Source organism: Alosa alosa, chromosome 8 (assembly GCF_017589495.1).
Source record: "Alosa alosa isolate M-15738 ecotype Scorff River chromosome 8, AALO_Geno_1.1, whole genome shotgun sequence".
NCBI classification, from domain to species: Eukaryota; Metazoa; Chordata; class Actinopteri; order Clupeiformes; family Clupeidae; genus Alosa; species Alosa alosa.
Window position 1 is genome coordinate 384690 of NC_063196.1, and position 19361 is coordinate 404050.

General features: G+C 40.1%; 1 protein-coding gene across 6 annotated transcripts in view; it reads right to left on the reverse strand.

The window, feature by feature from the left end:
- Positions 1-19361, reverse strand: part of enah (ENAH actin regulator) — a 237346-nt gene that overhangs the window by 160584 nt on the left and 57401 nt on the right. For all 6 annotated transcript variants that reach the window (XM_048249978.1, XM_048249976.1, XM_048249977.1 and 3 more), the window contains one exon: positions 3399-3564. In XM_048249978.1, the coding sequence (XP_048105935.1) occupies positions 3399-3564 (166 nt within the window). The remainder of the gene's footprint in view (positions 1-3398; positions 3565-19361) is intronic.

Sequence of the window (19361 nt, forward strand, 5' to 3'; positions counted from 1 at the left end):
GTTCAGTGGCAACATCCGGCAACCAATTCAAAATTAAGTGTAAACAGTTGAGAGAGCAAAACCTATGTGAACTTCAGTTCCTAAGAAACAGTTGTTCTGTTTAGTGTTTGCAATAACAAGTGTTTTGTAGTAATAGTTGTTCAAGGTCTGCATGAGTGATATAGAAAATCAATTAAATGAACATGGTGCTGAATAAGAATAACATTACATGATTATGGATAGTAGTGATATAGTAGTGATGGAACCATGTTCACATTCAGGCAAAGCACTGCTACTTTGCTACTTGGGCGGAGTGATTTGCATGCAGCACCTGAAAAGCTCCGGTGTTACTTCTGCAAATCCCAAGTAGCAGTGCTTTTCCTAAATGAGAACATACTTCCAAGTATGTTTATGCTTTGAAAATGGTTTGGATTGTTCAGTTTATAAGGTAATAGTGTGAAAGTAATAAAAAAATTAAAAAAACAGTAACCATCATTGGTACATTAATGTGCAATGTAGGCTTAATTTACACCATACAATTTTCAAGCCATTTCACAGTGGGAGGCCAAGGATTCAAGGTGGTAATCCAAACATTTTAAAATCAGTCCGAGGCAGATCTTTCTATTCCTGATGTGACAATATCAATATCAAAAGTGTTTGTATTAATCACAATAATCATTAATAAAGTCTTTTAGTCTTGGCTCATGCATGCAAGTAGTGACGTGAACAATATAAAAACCAATATATGAGCTCTATTCAGCACCAAACAGGAAAGGAAAAAATGGGTACAGCTGTACAACATTATTTGTGATTTAGTTTCTAATAAATTATTAGTATTCCACCTGACAGACCACCTATATAGCCCAATGACCTGCCCAAAAATACTTATACATCTTAACCTTCACCTGCATGCATATGAAGCATATTGGATACATTATATCTAATTTGATGTTGTTATACACATAACACATGAAACCATGGTGCACTGCACAAGCACCAAAATAGGACTTGAGGAGCAGGCTGGGTCATTTATACAAGGCTAGTCAGGTTCCTGTTGATATCTGGTGCACAATGGGAAACAATTGAAAGGAACCTAGTTGCAGTCTTGTAAATAGTTACCCTCTTAGATTACCAGTCTTTCCAAAAGCATAGTCTGAGATTAGTCTCTGGCTTGTCTTTAGATGTGAGAGGGTGTGAGACTGTAGTCTTTCAAATGTATTTTCCAAATATTTTCAGTCTTCTGATGTATGGGTAGCATAATTTGCATACTGCTATAGTTATTGATATCAGGGATAATGGACGACACGGTGTTTGATTATCAAAAAAGTAATGCATGTTAGAGGTGGTAATGCAGCCACGTGGTGCAACAGAGTGGCCGTTACACTTCGAATATGCATTATTTTTCCAATTTATACCACTGTTGCCTCTTGCATTGTGTTAATTTGCTGCTATAATTTCCACTTTTTAATCCCAAAAACTGTTTTATTTGTAGAACTATTTCTTTCCGTCACATATCAACTCATTTCTGAACTTGCAGGACAAACTGCTGCTACTAGTTCTAAATGGATGGTTGCTATGGCCGAAGGCCAGTCGTTAGTTCCATCTCTCTCGTTGTCAAGTGGGCATATGCCAGGATTCTGTTGAACCTTAGCTTTGTAAAATTGCTGTTTTACTTAGCTTACTGCAGTGCAACTGAGCTAAATGCCACCCCAGTCGTATATTACAATGTTGCCATGCTCTGATGTCTGTCAGATCGCTAATTTGTAGCTTTGTTGCAACATGACCGTTCATTTAAACTTCTCAAGGAGTTTGGCAAATTGATATACAATCGTAATGCGATTGAAACTACTTTGTAGGTGTGCAATTATCTGAAAAATAATTGATGTTACAAAGAGCGCATCACAATAGGGAAAGCAACCAAGCAGTAGTATAATTATAAGTAAATTCCAAGTTCTTTAAGGGCCTGTATCCACCTACCACATTTTTTGAGTTCACAGCGATCAGCAGGACCTTGTTGGTAATGGTAGAGGAAGACTCAATCAGCCCAGTCCAATGTGACAAAATATTAGACGACTACTGCAAACCAAACGCAAATTACAAAGCCTAGAGCAGGGGTGTCCAAACTTTTTGAATCAAGGGCCACATTGGGTATATATATTCTGTTTATATAACGTTTTGTATCATTTAAATGACAAAGTAATTTTGTTGTAGAAAATTAACTTCTTAAGAAATACTGTTCATTTGTTGTTCATTCTGTTCATTTGCTGTTTAATTCATTTATAAATGGTGCACTGCACTTTAAGACTCTTTAAGACTCTTTGCCAGCTCCACTCAAATATAGACTATGGCTAGTGCTGTGTTTATGGCTGTGCCTTCTCACAGTTTATAAATGGTCAGTAGTGGGAACTGACAGGAACTACTGTTACAATCGCGATTTTCTTTTAAAAGTTTCTTATAAAAAGGAGATATCAATTATCAACAATGACAAGCCAGCTGGAACCTGCCGCGCTCTCACCCTCTTGTGACGCTCAAATGCGTTCCCAATTAATGGAGTAGCATAACGTAGTTAGATGTGCTGCAATAGAGATACTATGCATCTCGATGTAACAAGCTGTTTTCCGGTTGTGAAGGTTTTGGCCCAGAAGTTCGTTCAGCATGATGCGAGCTTCTGGGTACTCAGATTAACTCCAACCTAATCTAATCTAAAGGGGGTATCGTAAAAGCACCATCTACCGCCCCTTTCAGTAGCCATAGGTGTGTATATTTGAAAAAAAATCTGGTTTGGTTCTTACCAGGGCTTTTACTGCCTGAAATATCCAATTTTGTTTACCACACTCAGAGTTTAGTGCTGGGCTGGTGGGTGCATATTTCCACCCTTTCACACAGCACAAGAACAGTTAGACCGAGAATTCTCATTGCAAATCAAAATTCCACTGGAGCTAAAAGCGGCTATCTACACGCAGCCTTGCAACACTGTTTACAGCTCTTCGAGTCACGGTAAAATGTCATTTAGATACACTTATGGTGTGGGTGCTTGCATTTCTTTAGGAATCCGCCGTCTTGGTTTGTATAGAAATTAATATTAAGCGACACATACAGTACACGTAAGAGAGCGGAAATAGGGGACGGGCTGTAATAGGTGGCGTTCCTTTATATATTTATAATGGAGGAAAGGACCATAACAAAATGAATCAATGAGGGAAGGACCATAACAGAATTAATGAATGAGGGAATTGAACATAAAAAAACATATATTGTCATATTGTCAGGTTTAGATAACTGATAACACAATGTACTAATAAAAAAATAACACAATGTACTAATATGGAATATGTAACATGGATGCTTTTCAAAAAATACATCTGGTGTAGAGATAGTCGGCTGATAATCAATCCTGTCCCAATTCATCTCCTACTCACCTGATGGTCCTGTATTTTGCGGCCTACCACACGGAAGGCATTGTTTCCTGTGTGGTGGTAGATGTGAACTCTGCTGAAGCCTGTGGAACCACCAGCAGGAACCCACTTCTTATTGGCATCGTCATACACCATGACAGCGGCTCTTGCCTGACAGATACTTTGCTCACTGTGAAGGAATATTGGAAGAACCAACATGAGCGGGTAGAACACTGAATTTGAGGGGTTTTTCATCCAGTTTATTTGGAAATACCTCTGTTGTTTCAACTAGAAAACCGGAAAAAATGTATAAGTGGCAGAAAATTATAGATATACATGGAACCAAAGAAATGGCCTTGCGTTTCATTCATTGTTTGCACTTGATTGGATTAAAACTTAGTTGCTAATATCTGCAGAACAAAACAAGATATTGTGTTATTCACTCTGATTAGGCAGTCAGAAGCAGTAAACAATTAAGACACAACAACGCTTCCTTGTGAAATATGGCATTTAGAAAAGGCCAGATAGATTGAATCCAAAGGTTTGCTGCTGCTACAGCTACTTCTGCTTCTACTGCTACTGCCTGTTCAAAACATGCCTATCCCTGTAGAAAACCTGTAGCCCAATTACATGCCTGCAGGAAGGCTTCTTTAAAAATAGAATAATAGTTGGAGACGATATTCAGCATATAATAAACATGCAATAAGCATAATTTAAAGGGACACCAGGCAAGCCTGATGCTTTTTCTCTACGAAACTCCCCCTAGCATCTGTATGTGTCGATACGTGTGCAAGCCCTCGCTCGGTCTGAAGCTCTTTTCCTTTTCTTTGCATCTTCCGTCAAGGGTTTTCGCTGCCTCTTCGCCAGCTCTGCCACTATACACACACATTTGCAACAATCGCTAGCGTTTTGTTAGCCTGCCTCTGTGCTGTGGATGCAGAATGTAATATGATGATCCTGCTTCTCACGATATCTGAGACTTTGTGAGACTGAAGGTTCAGCATACACTGAACTTGCAAGCGGGATATTCTTCCTACAGGCAGTAGGGGCAGGCAAGAAAGTCTTCATTCGCCCTGTAATGAGTCATTTAACCATATACCGACTTACGAAGATGATTAATTAACACAAAAATGTTGCCTGGTGTCCCTTTAAGCATCACTGCATTTGACATTTTTTTACAGATCAAAATGACATAGGCCTAACAAAAGCTTTGAGTTCAAGCTATGTTTAGCCTAATTTAGGAACTTAATGATAAAGACAAACACCATTTTGTGGAATGATTCATTGCCATATAAATTTTGCAACAGTGTGACTGTTTTCCAAAAACTGTCTCTGATTGAGTGATGTTATGCCTTACAACTCTGTGTCTGTAGTTGAATTGGCCAGAGTAACCTATCTCAGAATGCTTGTCATGTAGGCGGTATTGTCAAAGTCAAAGTCAAAGTCAAAGTCAGCTTTATTGTCAATTTCTTCACATGTTCCAGACATACAAAGAGATCGAAATTACGTTTCTCACTATCCCACGGTGAAGACAAGACATATTTGACCAATTTTAAGTCCACAGACAAACATAACATTCAAGTAAACAAAAAAAGTAAGTAAATAAGTAAATAAGAGGGCACATATAATAATAATGAAAAAATAAGAGCAGCAAAATTTTGTTGAAATTGTGCATAGACAGTCAATAAAATACTAGTGCAAATACTGTAAAATACTATAAAATACTGTTTGACCTAAGTAATAAAGAAAGTGGCATAGTGGTGCAAGTTATGTAAGAGCAGCAGAAGTGTTGTGTTTTCAGGACAACAACACCAAGTTGTAAAGTGTACAAGTGTGCAAGTGTTCAAGTGTGCAGGTGGAGTAGTGCAGGCGGCCATTGTGGGTCCAATGTCCAGGATGTTATGTAGCTGAGGGTGGAGGGGGGGAGAGGAGGGAGAGTTCAGCATCCTTACAGCTTGGTGTATGAAGCTGTTAGTGAGTCTGGTAGTCTTGCGGGAGGCAGGCTTCTGTACCTCTTCCCAGAGGGCAGTAGATCAAACAGATTGTGGCGGGGTGACTTGCATCACTCACAATTTTGGTAAGCCTTAAGGGTGAGGTGGGTGGTGTAAATGTCCTTCAGGGGGGGAGTGAAGCACCAATGATCCTTCCAGCTGTGTTCACTATGCGCTGCAGGGCTTTCCTGTTGTATTCAGTGCAGCTTCCATACACAGCGATACAGCTGGAGAGGATGCTCTCAATGGTGCCTCGGTAGAATGTGGTCATGATGGCTGGTGGAGCACTTGCTGCGCCTGAGTTTTAGGAAGGAAGGCAGGCGCTGAGCTCTCTTAAGCCAGTGATGCAGTGTTGGTGGTCCAGGAGAGGTCTTCACTGATGTGCACCCCCAGGAATTTGGTGCTGCTCGCTCTCTCCACCACAGCACCGTCGATGGTCAGTGGCAGGTGTTGGGTGTGACCTCTCCGGAAGTCAACAACAATCTCTTTGGTCTTGCTGGCGTTCAGCAGGAGGTTGTTGTCCCTGCACCACGTGGTCAGATGGTGGACCTCCAACCTGTATTGAGTCTCGTAAGCCCTTGGTGATGAGACCCACCAGAGTTGTGTCGTCAGCAAATTTCACTATGTGATTGTTGCTGTAGGTTGCAGTGCAGTCATGCGTCAGCAGGGTGAAGAGCAGCGGACTGAGCACGCAGCCTTGGGGGGCCCCTGTGCTCAGTGTGATGCTGCTTGAGGTATTGTTGCCAACACGTACTACTTGGGGCCTCTGACAGAGGTAGTCCAGTAGCCAGTTGCAGAGGTAGGTACTGAGTCCTAGTTTGTCAAGTTTGCAGATGAGTTGTTGTGGTATTATGGTGTTGAATGCAGAACTGAAGTCTATAAACAGCAATCTCACATATGAGTCTCTTTTTTCCAGGTGGGTGAGGGCTGGGTGGAGGGCAGAGCAGATTGCATCCTCTGTAGACCGCTTGGCTCGGTATGCAAACTGGAAGGGGTCCAGGGTGGGGGGGAGAATGGCTTTGATATGTGACATGACAAGCCGCTCAAAGCACTTCATGATGATGGGTGTCAGTGCCACAGGGCGGTAGTCATTGAAGCAGGATGGAGCAGTTTTCTTCGGTACAGGTATGATGGTGGCAGCTTTGAAACATGATGGGACGATGGCTTGCTTCAGGGAAGTGTTAAAGATGTCTGTGAAGACATCCTTAAGCTCCCCTGCGCAGTCCTTCAGCGCACGACCTGGGATGTTGTCTGGACCTGTTGCCTTACGGGTGTTGATAGCAGCAAGTGTCCTCTTCACGCTGTCGGCAGAGAGGCACAGGGGCTGCTCATGTAGAGGGGGATGGGTCTTCTGTGGGCAGGTGCTGTTTTGTGCTTCAAAGCGAGCAAAGAAGCGGTTCAGGTTGTTGAGCAGAGGGATGTTGCTCTCACAGCTCTGTGGCGCGGGCTTGTAGTCCGTGAGGGCCTGAATGCCCTGCCATAGGCTTTGTGAGTTCCTGCTGTCTTTGAAGTGGGTGGTTATCTTGTGAGTGTATTCCTTTTTTTTTTTTTTATGCCACGGGACAGGTTGGCTCTCGCTGTTTTCATGCCAGCTTCATCCCCAGCTCTGTAGGCTTTGTCTCTGGCCCTCAGCAGCCTGAGGACATCCCCTGTCAGCCATGGCTTCCAGTTAGCCCGAGTGATGATGTCTTTTGTGTGGGTCACATCATCGATGCACTTGGTGATGTAAGAGGTTACAGTGTCTGTATACTCCTCTATGTCTGTCCGGTTGTTGTAAGTGGCTGCCTGCTTGAACATTTCCCAGTCTGTTGTGTCAAAGCAGTCTTGAAGAGCATCGGAGGCTCCCTCAGGCCACACTTTTACCTGCTTACGAACCGGTTTGTTCGCTTTTACCCTTTGTCTGTATGCGGGCATTAGCATAACAGTGATATGGTCTGAAAGTCCAATGTGGGGGAGGGGGGTGGCTTTGTATGCTCCTTTGTGTGTAGTGTAGGCCAGGTCCAGGATGTTATCTCCTCTTGTTGGAAAATCAACATGCTGGTGTAGCTTTGGAAGTACAGTTTTTAGATCAGCATGGTTAAAATCTCCAGTGAAGATGGTGAAACCGTCTGGGTGTGCCGTCTGTTGTTCACTGACAGCCTGGTACAGTTCACTAAGAGCCGCGTTCTTATCGCTGTTGTTGTTGGTAGGCGGGATGTATACTGCGACTAGCAGAATCGCAGTAATTTCCCTTGGCAGGTAAAAGGTCGGCACTTTATGATCATAAACTCTGCCAGTGGTGAGCAGTGTTTGCATACTACTACAGTGTCCCGCACCATTAAGTCACGGATGTAAACACAGATTCCTCCTCCTCGTGATTTACCTCCCTTTACAATGGCCCTGTCTGCTCGATAGCATGCTAGCTGCTCCAGTTGTACAGCAGAGTCCGGAATGTTGTCATTTAACCAAGTCTCAGTGAAGACGCGAGCACACAGCAGTTACTTACTGTGCGGTTCGTTGATCTCAGCAGTCGTATGTGATCCATTTTGTTGTCCAGTGATCGTTACATTTGCCAGGAGAATGGATGGTATGGCTGGGCGAGTTGGGCTGGCCGCTAGCCTGGCCCGGGCGCCTCAGCTTGCCCCTCTTCTGCTTCCTCGCTTTTACGCTTCCGGCTTTCTTTCGGGAGGAGTAGCAGGCGAGTCCGGTTGTTGTTGCAGGCGGAGTAGTCCGAGTTCCTTTAGCGTCTCTGTTGCAAAGTCCAGAACGCTGCAAAACTTGCTTTTGCAGATGTCGATTAAAAACTGCCTGCTGTACTTGTAGTACGACGTAGTAAGACAAGACGAACACGTAAAACTTCCGGACAAACACTTTTTAAACGAACAAAACACCGTACGGTTGGGACAGAGAGAGGTCGCTGCGTGTGTACGCGCCGCCATCTTGTCATCAGGTCCCCTGGACCATTAAACCACACAATGATCCAAAACATACAGCTAAACAAGACAAGAAATGGTTAACAGAGAACAATACCAACATTTTAGAGTGGCCCAGCCATAGTCCAGACCTCAATCCGTCAAAAAAGTGAGCACAAGGCAAAAGGGATGGCAAATAATCGCTCCTGGCTCAAAACCCAGATTGCTGTTAAAAAGGTGCAATCTAGAATCATTGTGGAGACATGGAGAGGTTTGGTAGGTATTATAAGAACCACTTTGAGAGCTGTGAATGCAAATAAAGATGTTTCCATTGATTATTTAAAAAGGGTATGAATAATTTGGACATGTCATTTTTCATAAAAATGTTAAAAAAGATGAAAATGCTTCTTTTTTTGATTCCATGTTTCTACCACATTGTCTTACAACCTTTTGACAGGTGGTAGTGTAATTTTCAGTTAGAACAAACATATTGATAAAGAGAAAATCAACATTGAATCAATATTTGCCAGGGGTATGAATAATTTTGTTCTTAACTGTATGTAATCAATTAAGTTTTTACCTTGAAAACAACAACTGGCTTAGTCACACTCAACTTGATTTTCATGCCAAGCGATCAACCAAGTCTGCATTGTTACTATTCTCCGAAAAAATATGTGACTCTCTTAACAAAGGTCACATCACTCAAGCTATTTATTGATTTTTGTAAAGCCTTTGACACAGTGCATCATCAGATCCTATCACTACTCTCTTCTTCTGTGCTAAAAAAACTTTCTTCATCCTTAACAAACAGGTCACAAGTAGGGTTGCAAATGTATAGTAATTTTCTTAATCGACTTTCACTTATGAACAATAATTGATTATGCATTAAACCTGGATGTCACCCATGTTGCTTATGAGCTTGAAAAAGAAATAAACAGGACACAGTAATAGTAATAGTAGTAAGAGTAATGAAAACATGATGTGGTCTTTTACATTCAACTTTTTAAACAGTATTTCATAGTCGCAGCAATTAATTTACTGCCAATTGCACATGGCTTAAGGCTGCGCAACGGAAGATATTGCAGGCTACATTGAAATAGGCTGGATAGGCCTACCTGATGGAACATTTCATTTCACTTTAAACTGTATTGGATAGCAATTTATTCACAGCAAGTTATGTATTGGCAAGTGGTTGGCTATGCAACACGACATGTAACGTCAGCTAGCCTAATTGGAAAAAAAATGGACACCTGTAGGCTAACAAAAAAAGCCCATTAAACCATTAACCAATTGACCATTAAACAACTGCCTGAACCAGTGACTTCCTAAAGTTACAGGTCAGTTAGTCTATGCTCTTATTCAGAAAAATGAACATATCTATATGTTCTGGGGTGAGGTGTGTGCGCAATCAGTTTACTGTCAGTCCGGCCTCTAAAAATGCTTGCTCAGATGGGACTGAGGTTGTGGGTAGTCTACACATAGATAGCGCCGTACCAATGTAGCAAGCCTCGGGAATCTTGTTGTGTTAATTTTCCACCAATCTGCAGGATTTGTATCCAGGGCATTCTGAAGCCCTGTTGTTTTTCTCCCACGCCATTGTGCACTGAGGGAGGGGTGCGCTTTTCTCCCTCGAGATACTTTCTCCTCTGATAATAAACTTGTACTCGTAACAAAAGACAATTGAAAATGTAGCAGAGTAAAGACTAGATTACGTGCTCAAAAATGTACTTGAGTGAAAGTAGAAGTACAGTTTTGAAAAAGGAATATGGAAAGTTGGCGTTCCTCGAAAAAAATACTTTTTAGGCTTTTTCAGCCACCTTTCTGCAGCACCCTTGAGAATGCTGGAGGGCACCCCTAGAAACACTGTTGTAAAAGAATGAACTGACATGAGGATGTGCTTTTTGCTTTTTGGCCATCAGACTAAATGATATGTTTGGCGGACACCAAACACTGCTTATCACCAAAAAACACCATCCCTAATTTGATTCATGGTGGTGGTAGCAGCATCATGCTGTGGGGATACTTCTTGACAGCAGGCCTTGGAAGGCTTGTAAAGGTTAAAGTAAAATTAATTCAGCAAAATATATGGCAATCCTGGAGGACAATCTTTCCAGCAAGACAATGAGCCAAAGCATACAGCAAAAACTACACAGAAATGGTTTAAAGACACCAAGGTATTGAATGTTCTGGAGTGACCCAGTCAAAGCTCAGACCTCAATCCTGTAATAGAAAATCTATGGCTGGAGTTGAAAATGGCTGTACACGCCCAATCCCCTTCCAACCTGACAGAGCTTGAGCAGTTTTGAAAAAGAAAAATTTAGTAAAATGCTGCATCCAAATGTGAAAGCCTAGGCGAGGATCACATTAGCCAGCAGCAAGCGGCAGGTTTCCTATTGTGGTTAGTGGTGCTCGTTGATTATTAAAATCAAATATATCGGTGCAATGTATCAAATTTATCAAATATATATATATATATATATATATATATATATATATATATATATATATATATATATATATATATATCAAATATATCCACTCAATATTTGAGCCTGAAGCATAGACGGTGGCGCAGTAATATCAACGTGCAATGAGTCTTCCAACAGAAATCAATGGGATTTTACAAAATGGCAAATAAAAGACGACAGAAACTGTATTTCGCTACGCTACTTGTTTTGGAACATCAACAAACCCCACTAACCACTCGGTGAGTTGCACAGTTTTGAAAACGAACATTAAGGGTTGTTTTAGGACATGTTTGAGTAGCCTACTACACTATGCCCATTGCCAGCCACCCTGAGAAGTCAAAGGCAATTCAAAACGAGTCAGAAAAGTCGAGACAGGACCAATCGTCAAAATTTCGGTGTCCACCACTCTAGTTCATCCAAAACAAACCAGAAAAGGGCCTTAAAGTGCTAAAAACCGGAATCTGTGACATGTCTGTATTGTGATGTCATCTTTGTCCTTCAGGTGCTGCAGAACAGGTTTTAAGGCCTGTTTAATTGTAACTGCATTGCTACTTTTAATCCTTGCCTGTATAATAAATGAAAATTAATGAATTGGTATTGGCACTCCATCACAAGATGAGACCCAAATTATGCTTATTAGCTTGCACTAACAATATATGCAAACTAGAAAATGTAATTTCGAGGAAATTACCAGTGCATGAAAATGCAAAACATATCAACATAAAATGCAAAACAAACTTTTATATGGAAAAAACTTTGGGCAGAGGAAACAGTTGACTGGAGTCATAGTTGATGACAACTGACAGTTGAAATGGCTGAACAGTTAAATAGTTGAGTAGTTTAAATAGATGAATTATTTAATAGTTAATTATTGTAGTGAGGACATTTATTTTGAAACAGTTGTGGGCAGAGGATAGCCTGGAGATTCCAGACCCTGGTAATCTAGAAAGATTAAGGGTCTGGCCACGAATAATGTAATGGCTCAACTCGAGGGGCAGCACTAAGCATGCATTTGAAAATCTCACTGCACACAATTTGATAACACAATACCACTAACGTTTACTGACTGATCCTGGACTTCGACGCGATTGGATAAAACTATGATTGCCATCTGTTTAGCTCGCCTCTGGCCCGCCTATATCAGATACACCGATGTTATTGGCTCCCCACGATACAAGTGGCAAAGTTGAGACAGAGTATATAGTTTAAAAGTTGAATGTAGATAGTGTAATGGATGTTGATAGACAGAAAGTTGAATGGATGTTTATAGATAGTTTAATAGGTGGATGAGTGAATGGTTTGAAGAGGATGAAGGGATAGAGAGTTGGATGGAATGTGCCTTATATTCTTGTAGAATGGACAGACACATAGAGATTTGGCCTAGTTGAGCAGAAAGCAGTTGATACAGGTGCAAATCAATTTAATTAGCCCATTGTGATGTCATAGTGCCAATGCAAAGTCTATGGGGAAAAATAAGCTTGATTTATGTTAATATCTCAAGTATCGTAACACCCCCAATCATCACCACTTTTGTTCAGAAATTCTAAAACGACGATATTTTTTAACACTTCAAAATAACATTTGCTAAATGAACCTTACATTTTTCAGTAGCCATAGGTGTGTAGATTTGAACAAAATCTGGTTTGGTTCTTAACGGGAGCATTTACTGCCTGAAATATCCGATTTTGTTTCCCACGCTCGGAGTTATAATGCTGGCCTGATGGGTCGCCTATTTATGCCGTTTCAACGGCACATGAACGGTTAGACCGAGAATTCTCGTCATGAAATTAAAATTCCACTGGAGCGCCAAGCGGTTGTGTACACGCAGCCTTACAACACTGTTTACAGCTCTTCGAGTCACGGTGAAATGTCATTTTTGGTACATAGATCATTTAGATTACACCTATGGTGTGGGTGGTTGCGTTTCTTTAGGAGTCCGCCGTCTTGGTTTGTATAGAAATGGATATTAAGTGACACATACACGCAAGACGGCGGAAATACGGGACCGACGGTAATAGGGGGAGTTCCGATATGAAGTTTACAAAAACAAAAAATACTTTCCTCAAGTGTCATTTAAAAAAGCTATGTTACAAAGTTTGAACAAAGTTTCTACGTTAAATGGTATAAGCTATATTAGACGCAGAAATTTGGTGGGAAGAATAATAACTAGAAATACAATTCCAAGGAGTTACCAGTGCATGAAAATGCAAAACCTATCATGTAAAATGTAGTGTTAAAAAAGATAACTTAGCTAATGTTCGCTAGTAGTTATGCTAACAATGGTAACAAGTAATGTTAAATATGTCAACAATGTTACCTAGCTAACTTAGTTAATGTTTGCTAACAATGCTAGCAATGTTAACCATGTTACTTATCTAACTTAGCAAATGTTTGCTAGCAATTATGCTACCTATGTTAAATATGTTAATGATGCTAACCATTAGATTAGATTCAACTTTATGGTCATTGTGCAGAGTCCAAGAAATGTAGTTTGTGTCTAACCAGAAGTGAAAAAAAGCAGAAAAGTGCAATGTGATATACAAAGTAAGTGGTGCATAGACAGGACAAAAAACATGTTACTTAGCTAACTTAACTAATGTTTAGCAATTATAGCAATTATGCTAATAATGCTACCTATATTAGCAATGCTAACTATGTTAACCATGTTACTAGGCCAACATTGCTAATGTTTTCTAATAGTTATGCTAACAATGTTAACTATGCTAACAATGCTAACATGTTAACAATGTTTACCATGTTACTTAGCTAGGTTACTAGGTTGTTGCTAGGGTAGTTATGGTGGTTGCTATGCTGGTTGCTAGGTAGGTGGTGGTGGTGGTTTAACCCTCTAACCGCCCATGTCGCAATATTGCGACAAGCGTCATTACTGAATAAAACAGACGATAGACCCGAGTACAGTGTAAAATCTCATTTGTACTCTTGACCACTAGTTGGCAGACACCCAGAGCTTCGATTCAAGCTCAACCTTTTTTTCAAAAGTTTTCAGGAAGCACGCATGTTAAAAAAAAAAATTCTTGGATCTGTTATTCACCTATTCTGATTCTAAAGGAGAATGTGACCGTTTTCCTGTTCATTTGTTATGTGGGTGAAATGACAAAAAAGAAAGTAAAACTGCTCAAATATGTTCAACATCTAGTATTTACTGAAATGTGCATAATTAACGGTGGTTACCATCCAGTGACGTCATAATATGCAAATTAGATGAGTAAATTAACCCCCTACATAAACTTCTGTTCATACTCAATGATTCACATACAGTAGGACTTTATCTCTGACCACTTGCAATCCATGGCCTTTTGAAATTTTGATGTAAAAATCCAATTTTTTTTTTTTTTTTTAATCCTGGCGGCTAAAGAGTTAATGTAGTTGGCTGGAGGCATAGTGTATGATAACTGAGAGTTGGAATGGCTAAACAGTTAATAGCGGAGTAGTTTAAATGGTTAATTTATTTAAAAGTGAATTATTGTAGTGAGGAATTTAAACTGTTATCCACATAGACTGTAAAAAATATAGACAAAGCGTCTGTGACGTCACCCATAGATTTTCTGAAGAACGGTTATGAAGCCGTTTATGGGGGGTATGGGCGGAGCCATCTTGGAAAACGTTGCTGTAACATAATTTGCTGGTAAATTTGATCTGCTAATGTGAAGTTTGTGTATGTTTCTTAATGATATCAGACACTTTTTAATTTTGTATGCTGAAAGGTATTCGGGTGAACGGTTGAAAAGTTGAGAATGAAGAGTTTGCAGATTCTAGCTTCTAGGTAAAATAAACTAACGTTAGCTATCCCTCCCTTGCTGAAGTTACGGTAAAATTATTGCTAGCAGTTTAGCGTTACAGGTTCACCAACTCACGTAGAATAACTTAGCAGTTTGCTAAGTATACTACAGTATAATCACAGATAGTTTTGTCGCGACATGGTGTGTGTGTGTGTGAGAGAAAGGACATTTTGCATGTGTGAGTGTGTGTGTGTGAGTGTGAGTGTGAGTGAGAGAGAGAGAGAGAAAGAGAGAGGTCAGAGACCCATCAGATAAACAGAGTGGATGTAGTTGCATTACGGTGTGGTCACATACTGTAGGCCGAGATAAATGTCCCCTCTCCCCACTGCCTTTCGGCGGCTGGCAGCAGCAAACCGATCAGACGAGCCTGAGATGATGATCAAGTTTATCGTTGCCTACGATGGGCCTAGTGAAACTTTCCTTCACCAAGTTCAGTCCGAAATAATTATTCGCCAGAAAAATAGTTTGAACGTAAACCCGACGTACATGAATGCCACTTGCACCAAATTTATAGGAGTCATTGCAGATGAAGAAATGTCTTAAAATTGCGAACAATGCATACAAGGCCTTCCCGAACGACAGAGATACAGATATCGCCGAAAAGGAGTGTGTCATTGACCGCAGTTACATGCAGGAAGTAACCCGGTTTTCAACAGCAATATTCGTTTTGCGCGCAAGTTGTGTAAACTCATTCTGATGGCATCAATCAATTTAATCTGGTTTTTGGCGCAAACCGAATATCGCTGCTACATTTAAAGCCCAAATATTCCCTGCATGTATAACTGTGGTCATTGTGTACGGTGAATTGAATGGACACATTTAGATTGAGCATGGCAAGGCATTGCAATAGCCTATAATAATAGGCCTACCATTTCGTTACTGCATTAACCATAATGATGTTCTTATTGAAAATGTAAAAATACTAAAATTAAAAAGTAAATTGCATTGTGGGGCTGTCAAATGATTATTGCAATCATTGCAAAATCACATAAAAATCCCCCAGGCTACTTGGAACATCTCTTTAAATTGTGCTCAAATACATTTCTATGGAAGATGCTAGCATGGCGAGCTGGTTTAGCCAAGGCCTAAAGATCATGAAGGATAGTATGTAAGACATTGAGCCATGAGATGTGCAGTTTGATTTACTCACTGTTATTTTTATTTAATTCATCTTGAGATGTAAATTTCAGCTCAGTGAAGCACTTAAAGAACCAACACTTAATTAAGTTACTTTTCTTGTAGAATTGTAAATCATAAGTCATAGGACAACCTATATAGGACAGTAATTAAGGAAAAAAAGTGAACCTGCTGCGGTGTTAAATGCGATGTGGTTGAAAATTTGGGTGCACCTAACTTTTGTGCTGGTGCATCTAAGAAAAAAAAAGTTAGGCGCACCAGTGCAACCAGTGCAAAAAGTTAGTCTGGAGCCCTGATAAGTATATATACTCTTTTGATCCCGTGAGGGAAATTTGGTCTCTGCATTTATCCCAATCCGTGAATTAGTGAAACACACTCAGCACACAGTGAACACACAGTGAGGTGAAGCACACACTAATCCCGATGCAGTGAGCTGCTACAGCGGCGCTTGGGGAGCAGTGAGGGGTTAGGTGCCTTGCTCAAGGGCACTTTAGCCATTCCTTCTGGTCGGGGTTCGAACCGGCAACCCTCCGGTTACAAGTCCGAATCGCTAACCAGTAGGCCACGGCTGCCCCTATGTACACTATTATACAAGCTGTACACTCACTACTTTACATTGTAGCAAAGTGTGATTTCTTCAGTGTTGTCCCATGAAAAGACATAATAAAATATTTACAAAAATATTAACTCAGTTTTGTCCTCATGAGTTTTACATTTTGTTGATCACCGTCCACCCTCCACATTGGACTCTCTCTCTCTTTCCCTCACACACACACACAAAGAAAGGCAGAAAAGAACAGATCTCAGCTTGTCAAGTTTTGTTTCTGTGTAACACACTGATACTACAGTATAATCACCGATAGTTTTGTCGCGACATGGTGTGTGTGTGTGAGAGAAAGGACATTTTGCATGTGTGAGTGTGTGTGTGAGTGTGAGAGTGAGTGAGAGAGAGAGAGGGAGGGATGGGGGTTGGACATGGGACAATGATACTGGCCTGGCTTTAAAAGCACGCATCAGTGAAGGTGTGAACTTTATTAAGTGTGTGCATACGTGTTTGTGTGGGTGGGTGGTTGTGAATGTGTTTGTGAGAGAGTCAGTGTGCATAGATGTGTGTGTATGTGTGCGTGTGAATGTGTGAGAGAGAGAGAAAGACAAGAGAACGAAAGGGTGGAGAGTAAGCAACAAAATGTAACTCATGAGGACAACATAACTAGTATCTAGACATAACTAACATAACTAGTAACTAGAAAGTACCTCCGACTACAGGAGCTGCAGCACAGCACTCTCTGCGGGCATATCTGAGATTGGCTACTGCTACAAAGTCCATCACTAGATGTCCTTGATTGTGGATAGAAACAAGGAGAACATGATTATGCACCAGTCTCTACACCAGATCCTATTGCACTGGACTACTTTCTGAAGTTTGTCACAGCTGCAACTGTGCAGGCGACTGTGACACTCTCAGGTGCTGCTGTAAAAAGCAAGGAGTCAAGTGTATTTCTGCTTGTGGAAAGTGTCATGGTAACTCTTGCCAGAACATCAACCAGCCAGATGATAACAGGAGTCAGGGAGTGCAGGGAGTTGAGGGATGAGGTTTGTTAAATTTTAAACTGATTAAGGAAGTTTTGTTTTGTAATTGTTCAATAAAACCACTTGTTGTGGATTTCCTATGGACTTGGAGTCATTTTTACTTAAAACTAATGGTTGGGATAGATTCAGAACCCTTAAAAACCTCTAGTTAGACATCTTAAAAGCTAATATTGGTAAAAAAAAAAAAAAAAAAAGTTACTAGACACCTATAGGAACACATAGTAAAAAAAAACTATTGGTAAGATTTTTTTTTGCAAATTGAAAGAAGAAAACTTTCCCTAACTAATCATGCATGTTTGTGTTATAGACACATATACAGTGGGTCCCAGTTAAGTTTGGACGGGTTCCTTCATGAATCACGCACACCATTTTCTCAGCAGAAATGGCACAAACTGCAGTTGACACAAACAACCACAAGGTGTCACTTGGGAGTTCTGCCACTACTATTTTTGATGCGACTTGACTTAACTGCTTCCATGACGCAGTGAGCCATTACCAAACATATATGATAATACAATAGCGTGAGTTTATATATCTTATACCCTATTTGTCAGGGTTACTTATAGATGTAATAGTGTAACAATAAGCGCATGAGACTTTCAGCGCGGGCACGGGAACTTAAATTGATCACGGTAGTTTAAGCTTACACTTAAACAGACAAAACATTCTAATATGAAAATGTAGATGCAATTGTTGTAAAATGGTGCAGCTCCTTTAAGAAAGCCCCGTGCGCAGGGATGGAAAGAGAGAAAGCGAGAGGGGATGTGTGTTAGAACTTAGATGCGTGTGAAAAAAGTAGACGTGCTGTTGAGACTGGAGCGAGTCATATTCAAAATAATGCAAAAAATAAATCCGCAGATAAACTCCTCCGGTAGCCCCTTAAATAAATAACGAACAGTCCTTAATTGATTATAGCCTGTAGGCCTACACCAGCAATTGTTGAACATTTACCTGTACAGGACATTGACAGTAGCCCAGCCTAACAAGCAGATGTTGCAAAAGACATCAAAAGACGCAATTAATCAGAAATAAATAATGTAATCTGCATCGCTTTATTTAACAAACTGCAAGCAACAAGAGGGTTGAGTTCGCAAGAGCAGAGCGTATCTGTTAAGGCCTCCTCAATCCTCTTCAAACTATTCACTCATCCACCTATTAAACTATCCATCAACATCCATTAAACAATCTGCCTATCAACATCCATTACACTTTCTGTCTATCAACATCCATTACACTATCTACATTCAACTTTTAAACTATATACTCTGTCTCAGGCTTTAAGCATACAATCTGGCTCTCTTAAGACTACTATTTCCTCTGCCCACAACTGTTTCAAAATAAATGTCCTCACTACAATAATTCACTATTAAATAATTTAACTATTTAAACTACTCAGCTATTTAACTGTTCAGCCATTTCAACTGTCAGTTGTTATCAACTATGACTCCTGCCAACTGTTTCCAAATAAAAGTTTGTTTGGCATTTTATGTTAATATACAGTATGTTTATATTTTCATGCACTGGTAATTTCCTCGAAATTACATTTTCTAGTTTGTTTTTACTCTGTATGATATTTTACCTCATATTTTTGCATTTTCATGCACTGTATTTCCTTTAGGAAATGCTTTTCTAGTTATTCTTCCCACCAAATTTCTGCGTCTAATTCAGCTTTAACCGTTTAACATAGAAACTTCGTTCAAACTTTGTAATGTAGGTCTTGAAAAGGACACGTGGGGAATGTATTTTTCACTTTTGTAAACTTTATACTTTTTGAGATATTAATAAAAAACTAGAAATGCAATTCCAAGGAATTACCAGTGCATGAAAATGCTAAAGTTGTGATGTAAAATATCATGTATAGTTAACCCTTAGAACCCTAAGCTGTTTATAGGGCATTTTCACTACCTTTATTCATAAGGATTTATTCTGGTCATTGTAAGTGCCACACACACATATTATATATTGTTTTTTTCAGCAGAGTCTAGGCTATCCAGATCTGCCATCATTTCATGTATTAGCATTGATTTTATTTTGATTTTTAAAGAATTAAAATATAAAAATCATATTATAAAAATTCTTATATTTTGACCTGTATCTCACCACAGCAAGC